At 33.4% G+C, this 23027-nt stretch overlaps 3 protein-coding genes across 5 annotated transcripts; 1 reads left to right on the top strand and 2 right to left on the bottom strand.

Annotated features, from left to right (window-relative positions):
• Positions 48-2448, top strand: LOC18611860 (NAD(P)H-quinone oxidoreductase subunit O, chloroplastic). The gene is made up of 6 exons (XM_007048328.2): positions 48-368; positions 472-527; positions 1298-1363; positions 1452-1493; positions 1713-1772; positions 2173-2448. Exons 1-6 carry the CDS (start codon positions 116-118, stop codon positions 2200-2202), a joined length of 507 nt encoding a protein of 168 aa, XP_007048390.2. The 5' UTR covers positions 48-115; the 3' UTR covers positions 2203-2448.
• LOC18611859 (protein artemis) lies at positions 3522-7742 on the bottom strand. 3 transcript variants are annotated; one of them, XM_018114291.1, is made up of 4 exons: positions 7433-7742; positions 7227-7332; positions 5950-6161; positions 3522-5305 (listed from the first exon to the last, which is right to left on the bottom strand). In XM_018114291.1, the coding sequence occupies exons 1-4, from the start codon at positions 7619-7621 to the stop codon at positions 4025-4027; spliced, it is 1788 nt and encodes a 595-aa protein (XP_017969780.1). In that variant the 5' UTR covers positions 7622-7742; the 3' UTR covers positions 3522-4024. The 3 variants fall into 3 exon arrangements, with proteins under 3 accessions (XP_017969780.1, XP_017969781.1, XP_017969782.1); XM_018114292.1 differs by having other exon boundaries at positions 3522-5236; XM_018114293.1 differs by lacking the exon at positions 7433-7742 and having other exon boundaries at positions 5950-6221; positions 7227-7315.
• LOC18611858 (mitogen-activated protein kinase kinase kinase YODA) lies at positions 9973-15113 on the bottom strand. The gene is made up of 11 exons (XM_007048325.2): positions 14342-15113; positions 13360-13698; positions 13019-13106; positions 12804-12866; positions 12521-12681; positions 12342-12417; positions 12007-12066; positions 11728-11835; positions 11389-11625; positions 10682-10785; positions 9973-10594 (listed from the first exon to the last, which is right to left on the bottom strand). The coding sequence occupies exons 1-11, from the start codon at positions 14851-14853 to the stop codon at positions 10336-10338; spliced, it is 2007 nt and encodes a 668-aa protein (XP_007048387.2). The 5' UTR covers positions 14854-15113; the 3' UTR covers positions 9973-10335.

Raw genomic sequence — 23027 nt, 5'->3', positions numbered from 1 at the left:
AATCTGGCCGTTAGAAATGAAACGAAGAAACAAGGGGGCATCATCATCTCTTATCTGTCTATCTATAAGACACTGAGAAGAGGTCGCACCTTCACTTTGAAGTAGTCTCTTTTCCATGGCATTCTCTGCTGCTGCTCTCTCGCACGCCTCTTTCTCATGCCTCTCTTCATTTCCACAAACCTTAAGAAGAAGAAACCATCTTCGGTTTTCATCAATTAGACTCATAAAAGCTGCTGCTGCTGCTGCTGCTGAACCTGAAAAGGAAAAGGCTACTACTACTACACAGACCAAAAACGCTGAAGGGTCTAGCAATGCTCAACCTCAAACCCCCGCAGCTCAGCCACGTCCCAAAAAGCCTGTCTATTCCAGTGAGTTTCTCTGAAACTTCCTTGAACTATGGTCAATGAAGTTGCTTGATTTGAAATGATAGGAGTGGTTTTTCCTTATGTGATAGTGTGGTTCTTTGGGCAGTGAAGAAAGGTCAGATTGTGAGGGTGGACAAAGAGAAGTATCTCAACAGTGTTAATGTAAGTGGAAATGAGCTGATTTTTGCTATGGGGTTCACTTCTTTTTGTTGTATCTTCTTCCATGGTGATTAAATTTTCCAAAGCTAAGTTTTTATTACTCCTATTTGACACTGGGGATGGGGGACAGATTGGTGAAAGTGCAAGAAATCGAAAGTAGACAGTCAATAAGAAATAATTCCAGCTGGTTTGTTATCAATCATCGTACTAGTTGAATTTCCTCTAGCATTTCAACTGTCCCAGTTGCGTGAGTTTCTCTTCCTCTAGGCCCATGGCTTCTTCGATCCATACAAATTTTTGTTGATGCTATCATGTTGATGCAAAAAATCTGTCTAAACAGCTTCATCACTGTCATCTAATTCGCAGGTTACATACAGCTGATTGTGAGGACTGTCCCAATAGATTTAATTTTTCATCAACAGTTGTGTCGGTGTTTAGAAACTATGACAAGAATTTACATGAACTTCCGTGCCTTCATGTCTTAATGTCGAAACCAGCAAGGACAGGGTGCATTAAGCATGAAAAATGATGACAAAACTATGAGCATAACTAACATTTTAGGCAACATATATGCTTCTCCTATATAACAAAGAAAGTAAGGAGGGAGTAGGAGTAATATGTTCCTTTTTTCTTTTTTATTTCTGATAAAGAGTTTATATAGAAGCTAAGCTTTATAAGCATCCTTGTTTAGTTGCTCTTTGGATTTGTATCTAATTTTGCTTAGCATCAGGATAAGATTACAGCAACAATGACATGTTTGGTTTTTGGTTTAGTATCTGTCCGTAGGGCATCCCCCTTACTACAAAGGCCTGGACTACATATATGAAGACCGCGGTGAGGTGCTACTTTAGAAAACTTTCTCCTCTATTTCCAGTAGGACATCTCAGAGGCCATTAAATCTTTTACAACCTGCTTGATGCATTTTAGGTCCTGGATCTACGTAATTTTGAGACTGGAGAATATGCACTTGTAAGAAATTTTCCTTCATACCTTTGCCTTTTTATTTTGGTCCACTTTCAATATTTATTAAAGACTGGGATGATTACTAAAAGAACCAAGGGCTAGCTAGCTCTCTACCAGAAAGTATGTAAATTAAGGTTTCTCCTGCCCAAAAAGGCTTCCTTCTGAGCTCTGAAGCATATGGCAATGTGGTCTAATGAGCTTGTAACTTCTGCATCATTTTTGCAGGTTGCATGGGTTGGCATCCCAACAGCACCTGCTTGGCTTCCTACAGACATGCTTATCAAGGTACTGTTAACCGCTTGAGCTCCTTCACACTCAATGAACCAAAGTCAACCAGGTTATTAGTTTGGCAAAATAGCTTAACCTTATTCAAAGTCTAAAAAAGAAGCTTTCTATAACTTCTGTATCATTCACTACAAAAATACCTGTTCAGTAATAGAGGTTCAAGAATTATAGCCAATTCTTGTTCCAATAAGCTTGATGCCTGCCTGCACTCAAAAAAAATTTGTCAGTATATTAGCTTGGCTAATTCAGTGGATGAACAATCAACTCAGCAGTCGGAGGTTGTTATTTTTGGCTGTCACACATAACTAAACTGCTGAATAAAATGGTTGTTGTACATTTTTTTTTTAATTGGAAGCATTTATAGTAACCACGGTTGCTTGATTCATGTTCTTCCTTGCAGTCTGAGAAGCTCGACTACGAGAGACTGTGAACCAGTTTTCAAAAGTGGAATCCCAAACTTTCAATGATGCATATTCCATTGATTCTCCCTTTCCATGGTATAACATGGTTCTAACTCACCACGAGTTTTAGATCATATCTTATGAAAGCAAGAAAGGCAGTGTATAAATGCAATAGACTTGTGTCATTCATTCATTACTTCGGTTAATGTCCACCTGAAAGGAACTACTGTAAAATAAAAGTTACAATATCATAGATCATCCAAACTCATTCGTTAGCGCCTCTCTCACAATCCTAACATAACAATGACAGTAGTGCCATATCAAGAAACAAGCCATGTTCAACAAAACTGTCAAATCCTCCAAAATACTTGACTTGCAACCTGCAATTAATCCCCAACATCTTTCTTCAAATACAAATTATTGACAATGTAATTCCCATTATCCGTTACAAAAGGCTTCCCTTTACAATCAAGAATTCTTATCTATACTTGGCCAACACAAGTATTCATTATGATCTTGTTCTTGTTACTAATTTCTTGTTTAGAATGGAAAAGTGAAAACTCTTTGAAATATTGTTAAAGGATTGTTTATTCTTATTCAATTTGAAAACTTTGTTAATTTTTTTTTAAAAGATGATATATTTTTTTCGTATAGATGGATAATAATTTCATGCGTGCATCAATTATGGGTGCAACTGCATGCTTCAGTACTAGCTTTTGCAGTTATTGTTGTTGAAAGCTTTTAGTTATAACAGGAAGTTTTGCTGAATCGCTTACTGATATTGATTTGGAGGAAAATAATGGGGGCTAATTCAATGCCTGTAGACTGAAGTTGAGGAAGAGGTGAAAGCAAAAGCATTTTCATCTATGGGAACTTCACAACCAAGATCTCACCGTAAAATGGAAAAATGTTGATAAAACTGTAGATGATGAGAAACTTGGTGAGATCGCTCATGCAATAAAAACAACAAATAAAATTAGAGTGAGGATCAAGTTGTCACTTGAGATGATTATGAGCCAGTGGTGAAGATGGAGGGATTGGATGAGGAAACCCTTGCAGCTGCCCTTGATTATCTAACTAGAGGATCATTGGAAGCCAGCGAAAGTATCCTTGGTTAAATTGTGAGAATCTTTTGACTTCAGAAGTTCTTTTCGCAGTTGAAATGGAAACTTGTTTTGTTGAATTATCTTTTGTGCATTAAGCAAGCGAAAGTATCCATGGTTGAATGACTTTCGCCAGGGAAACTCATTTGCAGCACATTCGGATCCATTGGTCATCCCTAATCAATTGAAAGAAAAATAAATAAATTTCTTATGAAGGTGAAGAGTGGAAATCAACAACTAATTTAGGATCATTTAAGGAAATCTGTGATCAGATTATAAATTGATACTGATTACATGACATATGTATAAAGAAGAGCATTACATTTTTTTGGGATATAGATTAACAACATTACGTTATTCCGAAGCTCTACTCCTTTAATAGGAATACATAAAAGAATGACAACGACAGTAATTTCTCCTACCCCTTGTTTGCAGTATAAGATTTAAGTGTATCATCACTAATAAAACTCACACCCTTTATTCCGAGGGGAAAGAATTTCTGTATAACAACAATGGTGCTAGGCACCATTGCAGACTGCTTGCAGTTGCTGCCTAATGGTTCGATCATAGAAGCATAGACCCCATGGGAGCTTGCCCTGCTTCACCTAAAACACATTCAGATCCCACTTGTGATACAAGACTAACTGGTGGTCTGTTTTTGGGAACATTCTGCATGTAACAAATATTTTCACCAGGCAAGCATGAATTAAAAGCCAGTAGAATGTCATCTTCACAGGACTACCAAGAATTAAACTCTCCTGGACCGTTTGCTGGAATTCATAAGCTCCACCAAAGAGGGAAGAGGCTTAGGCACAGGCACATTCATTGACCTGTACAACTTTCGAAAGCTGTCACTATAGCTCTTTGAAGATCCAATGGAGTAAGAACACTTGTTATGAATTTCCTTTCTCGTTAACTTCTCGCATAGCATTGCAGTTTCATCCACCTGCTCGTTTTCAAATATATACTCATAATAAGTTTCCCTTCTCATCTCCTCACTCAGCATAACAGTATCATTGGTGTCTAGCTTGTTCTCTGATCTTTTCTCACAAGGTTCACTTCTCACCAACTTCTTACATTGCAATGCAGCATCTTCAGCCACCAGTTTGTTTTGTAATCTATTCCCAGAATCATCATTGGTGTCCTCCTGGATCACAGATACCTGCTCCATTTTACTGACAACACATGGAGGGTTGTCTCTTTTATATATGATTTTTGCCTCATGTGCAATACTAGAATCACGGAGACCAACTCTTGCTTGACCAAACAGTGTCACAGGTGGCCTTTTGCTTGGAGGAGACAAAGTCAAGAGCATTTTCTTGCAAGAAGATACATTAATAGGCCGCAATTCCAGTTCTGCATAAGATTGGGTGGGCCCTTCAACCATGGGAGAACAAGCTACAATTTTAATGGGTGAATTTACTTGTGGACAAGCGTCCACATCAATGTCCAGAAGCTTCCAAAGAGGATCATCAGAACTTATTTTGGTATCACGGCAATGCTTCCTAACATAATCCAACTCCATAGCCCAGCAGCTGGGGGTTGTTGATACAACTCTTTTAGGAGCAAGAAGAATCAGAGCCCACTCTAGTTCTTCCCTAGATGAGTGCGTTGAGTAACAGACATGCCAAACACCAAACTGATCCTTTATTGCTTCATTAAATCTTATCTTCCATCTACTATCAATTTCTGAACGCTCTTCCTCACATGCGTACCACATTGCTGAAGGTCGTATAATGAGGGGTTCAGGCTGAAAATTAGCTTGGGCCTCTGCAATCTTGGCTGTTGCTCTTTCAGATAATTTAGGGAAACCACCAAACACCTGGAAACGGGAAGATGGATCTTCTGAAAGGATTTCAGGAACTATGATTCTCAGAGATTGAAAACAATCTGGATTAGTTGCCTTATCAACATGTATCTTGGACCCAAAGGTTCTGTAAATGCTGGTCAGAATCTCTTCCTGCCCCAGAAGATCACAGGTCAGATACACCATGGGTGCATTTGGGTGCTTCCATATACAATTGATAACCTGCTTCATCGATATAAAATATTACATCAACTTAAAACATCGCGGCACACATATGTTGGTCTGTACAAACAGAAGATAAGCGCAATATGAATGAGTATAGCCTTGTGAAATTACAACTTACTAAGAGTAATCAAAAAATGACAAAAGAATAAAAAAAAATCAATAGAGTAATATTTTCAAAGAAATGTTTGGATGAAGCCTAATTGTGTTGTTATAAACATATTGCCACTGTCTGTGTTGATGATATCATGCTTATTAAGGAATTAGGTTAAAAGCTATCAGTTTTTTACTACTTTGTTACTCGTAACATATAAATACAAAGAGGACCACCTGCTTATGTGTACTTTTCCTGCTTCAGTGCCTTACTAGATAAAAGCAATGTTTAACACCCAAAGTAAATTATTCCCTTTAAGTTAAAAAATATCAGAGTTCACAACAAAAACAGGAAGAGGAATTGCAACCCCACACACTGTGGAAATGTCAGTGACTAAAGAAAATAGTGTCAGCTTATGATAGACCAACCTCATTGATGTTCCTTAAGTTTGTATATGCAATCATGAGAAATGAAAGCAAAACATTCTAAATTCCCATTATGCCTACATTGACAAGATAATGTAAATGAATTACCAAAAAACTAAGACTACCTGACGGATTGCTGACTGCTTGCTGGGTAGACTTTGAGAGAATCTACCAAAAATACAGTCTAGAAAAACATAATCAAGACGACATAGTGGCTCTTTTCCCTTCCTGCTGATATACTTCTCAGGTAAATTTTGTAGGCACTCAGGGGTGAGTCTACAGTCTCCAGTATGCAAGATGTTACCAAAATTGCCTTCAAACAAGAACATAACTGCACCTGAAGTTCATACAATCCGTCAATAGATTTTTCCCAATTGATCATAGACCATGCATGCAGCTGAAAACATAAAGAAATATATCAAACCAAGTCAACCCCTCCCCTCCAACTATTTCCTCCAAGAAGGAGGAAGGACCAGTTTCAAATGTCTAAATTTATTAAAATCAAACACAATCAACAAGCAAATCTCAAAAGAGCAAAGTGAACACTATCAAGTAGACAGATCAGATGTTTCAATTAATTCTTACACAAAAGTTATCAGTAAATAATGAAGAGATTCTCCTTTTAGTTCAATGAGAGTTGCATGATACCAGAATTCCAATACTCTTTATCCTCAAAACACCAATCAGAATACATTATGATAAGTCCTGATTTGTAGACATTACAAACATCATATTAAACAAGAAGAAAGTTTATATTGAGAAGCATATACGTATTTACTCTTCGTAGGATGCAAACCATTATAAATTCCATTTGGTTGCTTTTTTCTATTTCCATTTTAACTTTTCTTTTTTTACAAACTTTACTATAAAGCGAAAGAAAATGGTTAAAAGTAAAACCAGAATTGATTATAAGAGACAAATGGTTAAAAGATATAGCACCAATTTGACATAACCTTTTCATACAAAAGTCAAATCATGCATAGTTTGTTATCCAAGAAAATAAATTTTAATGTTGCCTCAAAAAAGACGTTTTGCTTTTGAAAGTGGATAACAAGTGGCATAAATTTGAATAAGCAAAGTTACAATTGCATAATTGTTCCCACTATTAAGACCTACAACAGAAAACCAAAATTTTAACTTATACAGCCTTCATGAAACAAACGATCAGCAATATCAAATTTAAAGTACCCCAATAGTGAGAAGTGATCAACAAAGAATCCCTAAAAAACAACTCGATTTCAAAATTCAACCAACCACAGAAATCATTGAAGAAACCAACCAGTAACCAAATAAACAATGAACAAAAATCCCCCCCTCCGCAACACAGAAAATCTGACAACCAAAATTATAATATATAACAAGAAATCAATGAAACAAATATAAAAAGAAAAGCATCGATTACCAGGGCAATGATTAGCATCAAAGGCTGTAACCTGGAACTCCCCATCTGGGTCATCAATAACAACAGATTCCCCCGCTTCAATTCCCACAAACAAAGTATCATCAAGCTGCCAAACCACAGATTAAAAAAAAAAAAAATCAGACACCCAAAGGGAAAAAAAAAAAATTTGTGAAGTCCTACAAAACCATGAAAAAAAAACCTAAAACCTGAGGGCAGTGTTGAAGAACAAGGGATTTGGTGAGATGGGTAGAGTAAATTGGGTAAGAAAAATGAGTGGAAATGCCAGAAGTATGATCTTTGTGAGCATGGGTCAAGAAATGGTGCCTCTTTCTCTTTGAAGATGGACTGAATGTGTCCACTGCGAAAGGCAGCCCTTTGGGCATCTGTATTGGCATCTTTCTTCTTTCTTCTTCCTCTGAACAATTCGCATTCTTTGGTCTGAGAAATTGGGGCTCTTTTATTTCGATTTTCCCTCAAAGCTTTCCAAAGGAAGGGAGGGAAATTTTTAATCTGGAATCGGTGGAACACTGGAATTTAAGAGACCGAGAGTAGGAATCAGCTGCATCTGGTTACTGTTTAGATGCTTACAACCGACTTTCTTTGAATACTAAAATACAAAATGAATTTAAAATTTTCAGAAATTATTTTTATTTTCGAAAACAAAAAGTAAATAACAAAAGTACTAACTAAATAGAAGTTAAAATTTTTAAATTCAAAAAAGTAAAATATTAAATTTATGAGATGAAAAATATCATGTCTAAATAGTTAATTCATAGTCTACTAAATTAATTTTGACAAAAGTTTTTCAACTAATAATTTAAAATAAGATTTATAAACTTTGAGCTCTACATAATTTAAAATAAAATTTATATTTCACAGATCATCAATATATAAATTCTATATATTATTAGTGAAATAAACATTGTCATTTTATTAATAAATAAATTTAAAAATTAAAAATTTTTAAAATATGTATTTATTAAGATATTTTTATTTAGTTAAAAAATAATTTAAAAATATTTATTTTGAAATATTATTAAATTTTTAAACTTTGAGATTTTGTTAAGGAAACTTTATAATAACGTGGTGCATATTCCATTTAGGGTTGCTAAAGGCAGTCAAACTAGACCTGTTCACGGCCTGCCAAACCAGGTGTCGGGGCAGCTTGCTAGGTCCTCGGGTCCAACTCGAATCGGGTCGACTTTTAAATATGATTTTATGTCCAAATTCAATTCTAAACAATAATTTTTATTTAATTTTAATTTTAATTTGAATATATATTTAAAACATTAATATAAATTTTTTTTTCTGATTTTAATAACAAATTTAAGTTAAATAAGTTTAAACGGATTTAAATGGAAGAATTGAATTAATATTTAAATTTTAAAAATGTCAATGGATCTTGTTTAATCCATAAATACTTTTAAATAAAATCATAATTTTTCTTTTTTTACAAATTATTCATTTTGATCAAAACTTAATAATGACCGAATTGATCAAAAAAAATTTGACTCATATTTAGAAAATTTTTTATTTGATATTTTGAAATTTGATTAAATTGAAACTACATAAATGACAACAATAAGGAAAAAAATTGTAACCAACACAATAAGTATTAAATATTACTACTCTACTATTTTTTAAAATTTAAAGGTATAAAATCTAATTTAACACGTGATTCAATTAAAATAAAAAAATTACTTGATTTGTTCTTTCCTATTTGAGTAAGTGGTACGTATACATATTTACGAGTTAAGTTCAAATTCTCATTTTCAAAAATAAAAAACATGAAATCGATTCTAACCAAATTCAACCCTACCAAAGAGGCCTTGCTCTTTGTAATGTTTTGAAATCATTTAAAAATCATTTGTAATGTGTTTTCTTCTCTAACAAAGTGATTGGCATTCTTTCTATTACTTTTTTTTTCTTTCTTTTCGCTATTAATTTCAAAGAGTTATAATGTTTTATTTTGGTTTTAAATCTAAGTTTTTTGTATTTTTTATAGTTTGTAAATCTTTTAATGTTATATTTAAAATATAATTTTGTTAAATACTTAATTAAGTCAAAGACAAATTTGTCCAAATTATATTGTTCAAAGCAATCCCATCCTAAAGATGTTGAATTGGAATCTCAACCATGGAGCAAAAATAAACACAGTAATTGAATGGGAGAGTTCTAATATGACAATGTTTAATACTTTCGATTTTGGATGGTACATAATATCTTGTTTAAAAGCAGGATTCAAATTCTTTTCTTAAATCTCAAAAGAAAAAAGCTTTTGACTTTTACAAGGATGATTCCCGTCACAACTCAAAGTGTGGTGGCCTACCCTAGGGGTAGGGGCTGCACCCTTCACACACCCGTTGTCAAAGTTTACTTTAATAGATAAAAGGTTCCAGCGCAATCTGCCACAGGTATTTAATTCCGCATCTTGTCCCAAATGCCACCGAAAGCGAAGGCCATAGCATGAGTTAAGCAACTTGCCAATACCACAAGCATGCTAGTTATGGAGCCGCCTTTCTCATCGGCTGCTTTGCAAATTTTGTCACGTTGGGGTTATCCTGGAACCTGACCACGTTCATAACCCTGATTCAATGGCTTTGGCCAAACGCAATCCCCACTAACAAACGAGGAGTGCCATGTACGGCCCGCAGTGTGATATTTGCAGACATGACCGATTTGATAGGCAATCTGATAGTTTTCAATGAAAACATATTTAAGAGCATGAAACACGACCTTCTGAATCTGTAGGTAAAAATGCGATGGTATTACAGGACCTGTTCAATCTGTTCAGTTGATGACAAGTGATGGTATTACGCACGTGATGAATACTATACAACAGCGTCAATGTTACAAACGCAGTGACCACCTTTCCAATATACAACAATCAACAAGAGATTGTTACAAAGATCAAGTGCCCTAGCATCTCCATCTTTCCCGACCAACAAAAGTCCCCTTGTCCCGAATATTCCCACTTCAAGTAGCCTTCAATTAAAAAATACAAATCACTTTGTTCTAGTCGGCTAGGAAAATTGAGATTGCCCTTCATTTCATTGGCATTTTGGATATAGGGGAAAAAGATATTTATCCTGTTGCTATTTACAAGATCTCAAATAGGTCTCGTTCTTGGCGAGGTGCCTGGCGTTTGGACTTTTAGTTGTGAAGATTCAAGCCAAGGATCATGAGTGTATCTTGGACTTGTTCTCAATGCACTCCCAGAGAAGTCACCAAAGTTGTAACCACTCTGTCCTACAAACTGATAAGCTGGATGAGGAGGAGAATAAAAACAACTCTTGTGTGCTGGAGCATATCTTAATGGGCTTGAAGAAGGAGACACAGGCAAAGATGTGATTGTTCTTGCATTATCTCTGCACATGAATACATGATAGGCAAGTTAATTTACAACTTCATGCATATATATTGAGTGCAGAAATGTAAGACAATATTGTTAGTACCTTGGACTCCTCAAAGCTCTTGATGTTGCAGACACTCCCCTTGTCCCATAATCTCCATCAAATGAGAGGATATTATTCCTGTTTGACTGCAGCTCTAGTATGGGCTGCTCAGAAAGTTCACATGACAAAAGAGATTAGCTTAAATTCAGCTTTGGTTACTGATAAGCAAACTTCATAAAAACCATGGTAGATGTCATGATATCCAAACATACTGTTACAGTTTAGCATTTATAGTTGCCAACCTATGTGTATCATTCTAGCATGAAGTAACATTTATATACACACCAATATGGAATTCTGGATCAAATGATTGTTCATGTACCCAAAACAGACACATGAAACCAGCAGATTTCTATTCAACAAGAGTAATAATTGGATCCATAACTTTCATTCAGTTATAGATTCCAATATGTAAGGTTATCTTGTAGGCACTCTCAGTTCACCTGAATCTAGACTGGTATGATATACAGTAGAGTTATGTTTGTGCAGTATCCCTTTTTCCAGACAACATTACATATAATCAAAGGCTATGACATTTATGTATTAAAACCAAGTAGCTGAAGTTATTCCAATAAGCGTTTCCTAATTCAATCAGTTCAGGATGGGCTAGTTAGGTATTCATTATATATATATAATAGTCTGTGCAAACAGTGTAATTAAAACCATCAGAAAAGAGAAAGGGAAACAAGCATCATAAGAATATATACCGGAGTGCGGCTTCCATCAAAAGTGTAAGGAAATGCATCCTTGGTTATGCTGATGTTAGCAACTCTTGTGGTTGCTTGGTCCCGAATGAAAGGGTGATCTAGAAGTTGCAAGGCTGTAGGACGTGCTGATGGTTCTCGTTGCAAGCAAAGCCTTATGAAATTTTTTGCTTCATTAGAAAGGTGATCAGGAATATCAGGAACATCTTTGCTGTTTCCGATTTTAAATATTGCAGCCACCTGTTGAATCCAGAAAAATAGTAAGGTTTAATCCTAAACAGTTTAGAGCTAGCCAGAAGCAAGACATTAATCTATAAGATGTTTGGAATTCATATGCCGCACCCCTTCATACTGACTCCATGGTGGTTTTGAAGTTGCCATTTCAAGTATAGTACAACCCAAGCTCCAGATATCCACAGCAAGGTTGTAGCCATTTGTATTCATGACAACCTGAGATCAGAAAAATACACACATAAGCGAGCCATACCTTGAAGAACTGAAGATGCTGAATGGAAAAAACAATTAGCACCCAAAATAGCAGTTAAAATGTTTCTAGTGTGGAGAAAAAGGGAGTGATTCTGTGTTCATGTAGTTGAGAGAGAGAGAGAGGAAAAGTAATACCTCAGGTGCCATCCAATAAGGACTTCCCTTGAACGAAAGCATTGTACTACAAGCTGTTATCTGGATCAGAAAGAAAGAAAATCAGTGGCCTGTCTTGATCATTAACAGGGGAAAAAAAGGACCAAAAGTAGGGAGAAAAGATTATAGATCCCCACAAACTGTTAGAACAAAAGCATTCTTTCTAACCTCTGGTTTCATGACAATCAAATTCGGCATCATATCAATATCATTTTCTAGACACTTATTTTTCTTAGCCACAACTATTTTTGAAATATATTGAAGCTTCAGTATACGAATGAGGCCCATCATCCCCAAGATGAGATAAGATAACATACGTGTTTTGCCATGCCAAAGTCTGCCAACTTGATTTCACCATTAGGATCTGCTAATATGTTTGCCCCTTTTATGTCCCTGCAACGCAAAACCCACAGCTTTAAAACATAAGACACAAATGAAGCTGAATTTCCACACAAAAGATGACCAAGTGTCCATAACAAGAACTACAAACAATTACCTGTGCACTGTATTTCTTCCATGTAAGTAAGCAAGCCCAGAAAGAAGTTGTCTTGTATAGTTTTGAATAACAGGTTCCTTAAAGGCACCATATTCTTGAAGTAATTTGTGGATTGAACCACCAGAGACATATTCCAAGTAAACCGAGAGTGTCTCTTCACCCTGGAAAAATGGCAATTGGATTTATATAAAGCATGGGCCAACTAACTGGTGTCAGGAGGAGGATTCCAATGATCAGAATCATGTGCATGTCATATCCTCAAGAGTAGAATATAAAACCATACCAGTTCACTTCCATAGTATCGAACAATGTTTGGATGTGAAAGCTGACTCAGCAAATTTATCTCCTGTTGATATCAAGAATGGTTACAAAACCAGGCAATCAAATGTAACAACTGGTAAGGGTTTCAATATCAACTTGTTAAAGGATACCAGAGAGTAGATCCAACAGAGATAATGTATAATGATGTACTCAGAGAGATTTAGTCAAAATTATTACCTGGTTCAGTTGCTTGAGGCATTCTTTTGATGTCTGATCATCAGAAACGACCTTAACTTCTTTTATTGCACACATCTGCCCACTTTCACTGTTAAACATGGATACACAATACTTAGAGAAGCATAATGGAGAAAACCGGTAACCAAGTCTCTGCTAATTATTTAGAAAATCTGAGGGCATCATGATGCTTGTTAAACATTTTTCTCATGTCACATATTAGCAGATTAGTTACCATGAATGCATGACAACAGCTATTATCTGTTACTGATAGATTAAACTCTTTAAGCATTAATGACTCTTACAGTTTGTGATAATTAACCTACACAGAGAGCAAGTCCTACCTATTAAATCCAAGGTAAACATGTCCAAAGGTTCCCCTCCCTAAGAGTCTCCCTTTTCGCCATTTCGACAGAGTACAAGGCGTATTTTCACTCACTCCATAAGTTCTTGTGCTAGGCAAGACAGAAGAAGGACTAGTAGGAGAACCTGGTGGAAGAGGCAACTTATGACACTGGGACTTCCCATCTTCCTTTCTCCCTGTAGGAGACTCGAGACTCACTCCAGACAATCGATGATGAAGAGGTGATGTTGGGCTGGTTGCCCCTCTCGACCCTGGACCGGGGCTTCTCGACCCCATGTTCATTCTAATTTCACCTTGGCTTCTGGGATCAATATATGGCCTGAAATTTCAATTGATGTCAGCTCTCTGAAAACCATTATAGAAATGCTTAATTGTGTGTGTGAAGAACTGAATAACATATGACAAATTAGAACTTCAGGCTTATTACGAACATATGCTCTGTTATTTATAGATGCAAGCATCCAACACTGTCAATCAAGAATTATTTTCAATTCGCAAAAGCATTAGTGATTAATTTAAAGAAATTAATCTTAATCGTAAGAAAGTTGGCCTTTGGGGAAACAATGTTTTAATAGTCCTAAAATTCAGCGAGAAAATTTATGAAAATTAAAAAAGTTTGAGCCGCATAAGTTGAGAAAATCCAAATCTCGTATTCTCCTGAAAAGAGGAAAACCCCCCAAACCCAAACTAAACAAAACTCTGACAACACAAAAATTAAGAGAGAGCATTTTAGTTCCAAAAGCTGAAAAAAATTAACAGATGGCAGACCCATATGGATATTCTGAAAAACCACCAAAAAAAAAAAAGCAATCAGACTCTGACACCCAAAAAAAGAGAGAAAAGAAAAAGTATTTTTTTTAATAATTAATCAATAACTGCTCCCATTAAATTAGAAAAAAAAAACTTTCAATCTTCAGAATCCAAAAATTTTAAAAGTAACTTCAATGAAGATTTAAAAAAACCTGCAGGCCTGGAATTGAACCGGATCATTTGCAGTCTGATTATCTTCATAAGAGCCACTAGAACTAACACTAGAAACTGAAGCCGACCCAGATCCCAACCCGACTCCATGATCACTTTGCATCGACGAAACAGATGGTCTAGGCAAAGGAATCCCCCTTTTCTCCCCTGAATCCGAATCGAAACCCGAAAACCCAGATGACCCACGACCAACAGCGACAAAATCCTTGCTGCCTCGTGGCGAATTACGGGCGCTTAAAAGAAGCCCTCCTCCGTCATCGAAGCTCTTTGGGCGGTTGCTGTTGTTGTCCTTGTCGGCGGCGGCTGCTGCTGCTGCTGCTTCTTTCTTTTTACCACCACCGCGGCTGCCGGCCACGGCCACCGCCACCATAGCAGCAGCATCGGTTTTATTAGGTGAAGACTTGATTAATCCGACGGTAGTGCCACATGGGCTTTGATTTTGAGGACTCTCTTCTTTATTCTTACTTGACTTTTTACCCCACCAAGCAGGCATTTTCTTTAAATATAATTTTTTTCCTCTACCAGATTGAAGATGAAGAAGAAGAAGAAGAGAGACTCTTGTACGAAATGCAGAGAAGAAAAGTTTTGATTTGGGAAAGACGTTGAGATTTTATATGGCGAAGAGGAAACCGATAGGAAATGCAGAGAACGACTTAAGAGAGAAAGAGAAAGAAAATTGTTTTATTATATTTGTTTATGAGTGGGCCATGGCTACAGTAAGGAACAGCTAAGGAAGGGGCGGAGTGGGGGTGGGGGATTTGGGGGACGGCCGGAGGTGGTTGGATAAAAGGGGGAGGGTAGGGTAGGGTGGGGATGACGTGGCTTCTTTTTATGTTTTAACCTTTTTTAGAAAACAAAAAACAAAAATAAAGTTAATAAATGCTCATACGCGTGGTAACTTGCTATTCTCTGTCTCTTTCGTCTCTGATCCAAGCCAAGTAACCATCACTCGTTTTTAAGTTCTAACGTATATGCTTAGCTCAGCTACTAATGATGAGGGACTGAAAATAGTGAGGCATCCATTCATATTTTTACCCCCAAAAAAAAACAAACAAACAAACTTATTACATGATAAAAAGAGAATTAAATAAATTACTAAACATGAACTGACTTATTATACTAATAAATAATACTTTTTGTTTAATCTTTAATTAATCGAAACCGAAGCGAGACCTTAAAAAGAACGAAGAGATAAAAGTGGATCCGACACCTATGGACAAGTCTAGAATAATAGTGGTACCTTAATCAATAATCTGATTCACTGTTGAAAAAGGCAGATAGAGATGAAAGATAAATCAGATTGACAACGTGCATGTAGCAGCAGCTTGGTTGTCAAAAAAAAGGAGGGAATCTACATGGGTTATTGTGCTTTTCCCCTTTTTGCCACTAATAATTAGACAAAATGGAGTACAATCTTAAAACGGACTACACACGTAACTATATAAACCATAAAAGTTTGGATATAATAAAGAGGGAAAAAATAAATAAAAGGAGAGGCTTACAACGGAGATGGTGAAATGAATTTAAATTCAACAAATTGGAATCGAAATAATGTGAATTTAAATTGTAATAATTCTCATTAACATTAATTACTTAAATTTTAAATATAATTGAAAATTTAAAATGATCAAAATTCGACTCGAACATAATCTGATCGTAACACACCTAATTGCTACCTCTCCAGCTTCACGAAGCGTGTGGTTTGGTACCTTGATTTGGATTTGGTATTCATGATAATATTTTTTTATCATTTTTTATTTGTTTATTCTGTTGGTTGCCCTTTCTTTTGGTTTTATGTTCTTAGAGTAATGATCGTGTGGAGTTAACGGCAGTTCCTTAGTGTACACCTTCGCCGCCTCCCTTTGCCACGTCATCTATACGCCTGCGCTAAAGTCACATCTCACAATTTTGTTTCCTGATTGTTGTCATTTTAGGCATCATTTTCTTTTCACTTGACATGATAGGTAAAAGTTCGCTGTATTTCCTTTTCAAATAGTACATAAATAATTCAATATTATTATTTTCAGTAAAGTTTTTAAATTCTATTACGATATTAAAGGATTGTCACATAAGTGTCAAATGAAGTATAGAAAGAAGGAAAAACATTTTCTTTTTTATTTTAATCAATGAAGGATGAGGTTTAATCTAAATTAAATTTAATAAATATTGGTTTAAGATGGATTGCAACAAATGGGGTTGTTTGTTTCTTTTGAAATATTTAAGGAGGATTCTCTTCTGTGCTTAATAACTTCAATTTCGTGGGCAACATAATTATTCTTCAAGTTAAAAAAAAATTAATACTAATAATTGCATAATGCATGCCTGGTCTCTGCGTTTTATATACAAGAAGACAAAATTTTGATCATTATCCAAAAGTATCATATAATCTTCAAAGAATTTTTTTATTTTTTTATTTCTGATATTATCGAGGCATCTTTTCTTTTTCATTTGGTAGAATCAGAGTTCCAGGAGGCACACGGGATTGAACATTGAGTCTTATCTTTAAAGGGAAATAATAATCGTCGAACCATTATTTAATTTTTTTTAATAGGAAAATTTAAATAGTAGTTACAATCATTAAAATAAAGCCAACATATTGAAAATTACTCTTTTATTTAGACATAATATTAAAAAAAATTTAAAATTATTCAAACAAATTTAAATAAATTTTTATTTATTTATTACATTTAATTATATTCTAATACTTATATTTTAAATTAACTAAGCTTTTAAGATTATTTATTGATTAATTATTATTAATTAAAATATCAATTGTTATTTTTTATCACATTGTGCTAATAAGAGATGTTGATATATTATAGTATCTGATGATGTGATATAATAACATGATCATGTGACATTTCATTTTTATATTATTGTCATGTTAGTGTTACATTATATAAAAATAACAAGTGATATTTTAATTAATTATAATTAATCAATAATTAGTTATAATATCTTATTTTACTTCAAAATAAAATATAAAAAATTTAATTAAAAATAAAAATTTATGTAAGTTTTTAAAATATATTACTTTTAGTATATAATATAAAATATGTCACTATAAAGGTGGTACTTGAAATCATATCCCTTCACTTACAAGCTCAATAAATAAACAAACCGACCTTATCTTCATACGAGCGTTACGGGATATGCTCGGGGGACAAAAAATCAAGCCGGCTTTACCAAGGTCCAAAAGCGGTTATTTATTGGCTTGGCTTCTCCTTGATTTTATATAAAGACAAATACAAATTCACATGTTGCACATTAAGCATGAATTAGTGATTTTATTTTTAAGTTCATGTGAAATTAAAAAGAAAATAATTTAACCAATTTAAACATGGGATTTAGATTCTAATCTTTAGACAAACAAAGAAGAGGATCGATACATCTTTATTTAGGGCATATTTATTTAATGATTTAGCAATTGAAATTTTATCTAATTCTTCTATCAATTAAGCCTTTGTAAGAAATGATCTTGAGAAGTCTCGTGTATCAAATTATCCCATGAATTCTCAATTTTCCTCCTTTTTTTTTTTTTTATCTGTTTGCAACATTGGGTAGCGTAGCAATCATATAGGACAAATGGGCAAATTAATACAAGTATACAGCTTAGCAACTTGCATCTGCTGGGCTCTTACAAAAAGTCGATGGCAGTGATGGTCGGGCATTCTTTATTACCACTAACTTGCAAACAAGAAACAAAAGAAGATAATAAAAAACTAAAAATGGCAGATCAGAGACCAACAAAAACCCCAACTCAAAAAGCCATTGTGCTGGATGGGAATTATGAGCAGCCTGCTTCTTCTAATTATGATGCATCTCTAATTAAAACAATAGAAAGCAAGTTGTTACATATTTATTGATTCTCCCTTCCCTACTGATCTCCCAAGTGGACCTTTTGAGTTTGTCTCAGGTTTCATTGTGCTCGTTTTCTCTCTTGTTTTGTTCCTCTTAATTTATTTCTAATTAATAAGATGAATGTGTAAACTACAAGGTTTTATTTCTGTACTGCCGGCAGCCAGATATTTTGTTTGTCCTCTAATGTTTGTAAATTGCCTGTAATTAACATTGTAATTCATCTATCTTTCTATTTAAGCAAATTTAACCTTTTAACTGTAATTACAAGCACTTGAGGATGATGGATATGTTACACTGCAGTTTATAGAGAGAGGATTTTGTGTTCCCTAAGAGGGGATAAATAATGAGAATGTATTTTTTCTTTTAAGAATACCTATAAAATTAAATATTACTATTATTATGATAATCAAACAATTTTGACATAAATGAAATAAAAAAGGAGAGAGAGAAAAATAAAATTAAATAGACTGACCAAAGCATAATGTGAGAATATTCAACACAAAATTAAAAAAATTTTACATAAAGGTGGGATTTGATTATATTGAGACAGTACCTATTTTTCTTTAATTGGCATCCTTGTTTAAATTAAATAGTAGATTTAAACATGAAATGAATAATTTGATAAATGTTATATCTTCAAATAAGTATTTGATCATTATAAAAAGTATATAAAATTTAGACGAAATTCTTGAAATTTACGAGGAAATATGATTATAAAAATGTAGTTTGGAAACTTATAAATTAATAGATGAGGTTGAATTTATATCAACAGCACTACCTAAAATGTTGACAAAGATTAATATATAGTTTTATCATGTAAAGTGGTACTTAATTTAAAGACTTGTTTGAATAAGACTTCATGCCCAAAAAAACGATTGTTATAAAAGTCTTTAATCTTTGGCTTTGTACAAAAAAGTTTTGCTACTAATATTCATAGATTATATTTTTCACCGTACAAATTGCACAAGTTGGCCATTGTCCATTTCACAATGTGAAGTTGATACCCGTACGGATGGGGTTTGACAATTTCTTCCACTACAATCAATTTCAATCCAAGTCAACAAAGCAAATAGCTCATCTTTTTATTATTTTTTTTTTTTGGGTGTGTAAAGAAAATTTAAAAAAGGTTATGATAATAGGTGAGTGACTTAGTCTAATATTTTGTTTGGATAGATGGAAATAAAAGAATTTATAATCCTTATTTCCTAAAAGTGTAATTTTTCAATAGTTTCAAATTAAAAGAATTTAGATGGAAAGTAACAAAAAGGTGAACCATAGTACCATTCTGACCAAGTAACTGAAGAAGTGAAAATCTTGATATTTCATTTTATTATCAATTCGAAGGATTTTAATAATATGAGAATACTGAGTTTTGAACATGATTTTTATGAATTTTAGCTTGAATAAGTTGTTCTTAAAAAGGTTGAACTTAGATTCAAAAATTATTTCTTGATTGGTCAAGTTCTTGTTTTAGATTGTGAATAGTGGTTCACAATTGATAATAATGAGTAAGCCTATAAGTTTTATACCTGGTCACATTAGAAGATATTAAATGACTAAATCTCCTTTGTTGTCTCAAAATTAGCATATTGAAAATGAATGTTGTGAATAGATGTGTTATAAAACTAATAAATGATATGATGATTTTTGTTATCTCTATCTTCAAGGTGTTTTGCAAACTTGGCAACAGCCTCATTTACCCCACGTGAAGGTTGAACAATGTCCCTTGTGACAATGTGTCAACGTCTACGCCTAACTAGAAAACTTCTCATACTTTGGATCCACATTGTAATTAGCCTAAAAAATTCAACTCTCTATGTCTTACGATCAAAATTAGAAGAAATAGGTATCAAAGTCTAAACCAAAAAATCAAACTTAGCAAAAACAGGACTTCACGAAGGTGTAGGTATATCTAGGTGACGTGATAAATTAACATGATAAGATGATTTGATAAAACAAATATGTGATAGATAAATGATGTGATAAAACATGTAATTGATTAACAAATGACATAATAAAACATGTTGTAAGAATTTAATACATTAATGATGTGACAAGATAACATAACAAATAAATTGTCATGATAAATAACATTAATCCACAATTTAAGTAATATGTCTTTCTACAAAGACATTAACGATATATATATATAAGATTCTTAACTTAACGATCTAAAAAATAAAATTGTAATATGACTAATTTAAACTGATTTAATTTATAATTTATATAATTATTATAATTATGTTAATATTATTTTATTTTAATTCAGATACCACGATTAGATATTTCGCTAGGTTATTAGGACTGAGGTGTAATGTGATTCTCTCGTATTGTTTCCAAAGCGGAAGGATAGGTTGGACCGATCAGGCCCTTGCTTCAAGGCTTCGATAAATGTTCCATGTCATCAGGCAGCAGCTTGTAGCTCACGATGGCTACTTGGCTAGGCTAGGAAGGGTACATAAAGGAGGTCGGCTGGGATCGGACGACACGTCTCCACTTGTTACACCAATTTCCTCATCATACACCGCCTTTACTGATTACTAAATATTTTAATATATTGGGTACGTTTTAATTATTTATACTATATTTATTAAAATCAAAAAAGGAAAAAAATCTCCCAATTCATTTTTCACTAAGAATTAACTATGAAATTTATACATAATTTTAAGAAATAATGCTTCATTACAGTGATTATAAAATAAAAAAAATAAAAATCAATATTTTAATTAATTTAAATTAGATAAATAATTAAAATGCGACCCCAATTACAAAATAAAATTTTACATTTTATCATCTAAAAAAATTTGTGTATAATATGATATAAGATTTTATTTGTATTTTTTTAAAATAAAAAGATGAATTAAATAGTGTCTAAAATAGTCATTTTCAACCAAATAAATCGGAACGTTAAATTGAATGCCAAAGAAGCATATTGAGTAGAATGGACCACATGAGGAAGAATAGGTTTTATTGATAATTATCCTAAAAGTAATTAAGGGCGGCGAACAGCTAATTATGTTAGTACTAATTCTCATATGCAACGACGTCATTAAAGTTTGCGACATTTCACCCTAAACCCTTTATCACATAAATTATAGTTATATATTAAAACAAGCTTTATTTGGTTATCTTACTTAACTAATGGCTGTGCCTCCTCCCACACCCTAATTCTAATTGAGCACTTAATAGTTAATATATATTCTTATAGTACATCATGGCGGCCATTGCTTTTAACGTTGAGCATGTGTTTTGACTTTGTGATGCCTTAAATCCCATCTTTTCACACCCATTAGTGCTTTGGCCTTTGACTTTGTTTTGCCCTTCCTTCTTTTTTTTTTTTATCTCTTTTATATATATAGATAGCAAAAATGAGTTCATACAAATAAGTCCATGAATTATAAAAAAATTTTAATGTAACCCCTTTACTCTTATTACGTTCAATAAATTTTCAGTATTTTATTTTACATTAAATAAACTCTTTTATTATTAATTGTTAACTAAATGCTATTAGTCAAAATTACATTTATCAATTTAATGTCACGTGTTGATATTCATATGAATAAAATTTTTTTAAATATAATAAAAACATAAAGATTCAATCGCATAAATTGATGTAATTCCAAGACTTTATATTATTTAAACCTATAGTTTTGTCAAGTAGTAAAATGGTTAGAGCAAAATTTGACTTGGTTAAGGGATTATTATTTTACGTAAGCATCATACAAAATCTTATACAATGATTGCTCGATCGCCTTAGTTATTTTTATTGACTTAGTAGTATTGATAATTTATATAAGATTTCGAAAGAAACATGTAAATACTTTAAAGATTTCTTTTTCAACAGGGTAGTCTACAATTTACCAGGTAAATTATCGATCTGTTTCGACAGACTGAGGTCCAAGAATGTAAGCAAAAATGGGGGCGTCCACTGACGATGACTTTATTCTCTGACCACCCTCTTGACCCGGTCTTGTTTACTTGAGACAATGCTATGCATTGGAAATTGTCAAACTGCATAACAAATTACACCTGAAATTTATTTCTTTTATTAGGGTGGAGTCGAACCCAGAATTTATATATCAAATAACAAAATTGAACAGAGTCAATCGGAAATTTTTGATGTTGTAAATGGTTCCTTTTATGTCTATGGCAACTATTATGTTCACTACTGACAGTCAAGATTTTCTTTCACTAATTTTGTATTTTAATAAGAATATGACCCGTAAAAATCTTTTTCTTTCTTCTCTATATCAAAATATAAAATTTTATATATGAGTTTACTAGCATATTTGAAACAAAATCTATTCAATTATCCGTCATTTGTCAAAAATAATAACAAAAATTGAAAAAAAATGACTTTTCAATAAAAATAAATAAATGACAAAGATATTCATTATTTCTACAGAAGATAGATACCATACCTAACTATTGTTACTTTTGGCTCTTAATTTTTTTAGTTTGAAGCAAAGGGTAGAAAATAGGTTTAGATATAAAAGCAAATACTGTTGTGAAATAATTAGGAATCCTAACAATTTACTCATTATATTTTTTATTATTCACTTTTACTTTTCAGTATGTTTGAAAGCAAAAAGCAAATAAGAAGAACTCAAATAATTAAATGAAACAACTGAATGGAATCTTAAACCACAAAGCAGAAAATCATATCATTGTGGCCATCATTTACTCTTCATTTAACCTTAAGCAAAGCATGCATTTGTCAAGTTTTAGGCCCATAGATCATCTGATTTTTAAACATATAATTAAGGCACATCCTTAATTATTACGAAGAAAGCCTTCCCCCCCCCC

This window comes from Theobroma cacao, chromosome 1 (genome assembly GCF_000208745.1).
Source record: "Theobroma cacao cultivar B97-61/B2 chromosome 1, Criollo_cocoa_genome_V2, whole genome shotgun sequence".
NCBI classification, from domain to species: Eukaryota; Viridiplantae; Streptophyta; class Magnoliopsida; order Malvales; family Malvaceae; genus Theobroma; species Theobroma cacao.
Note: the sequence above shows the minus strand (reverse complement) of the source record. Positions and strands in the feature narration are given on the sequence as shown.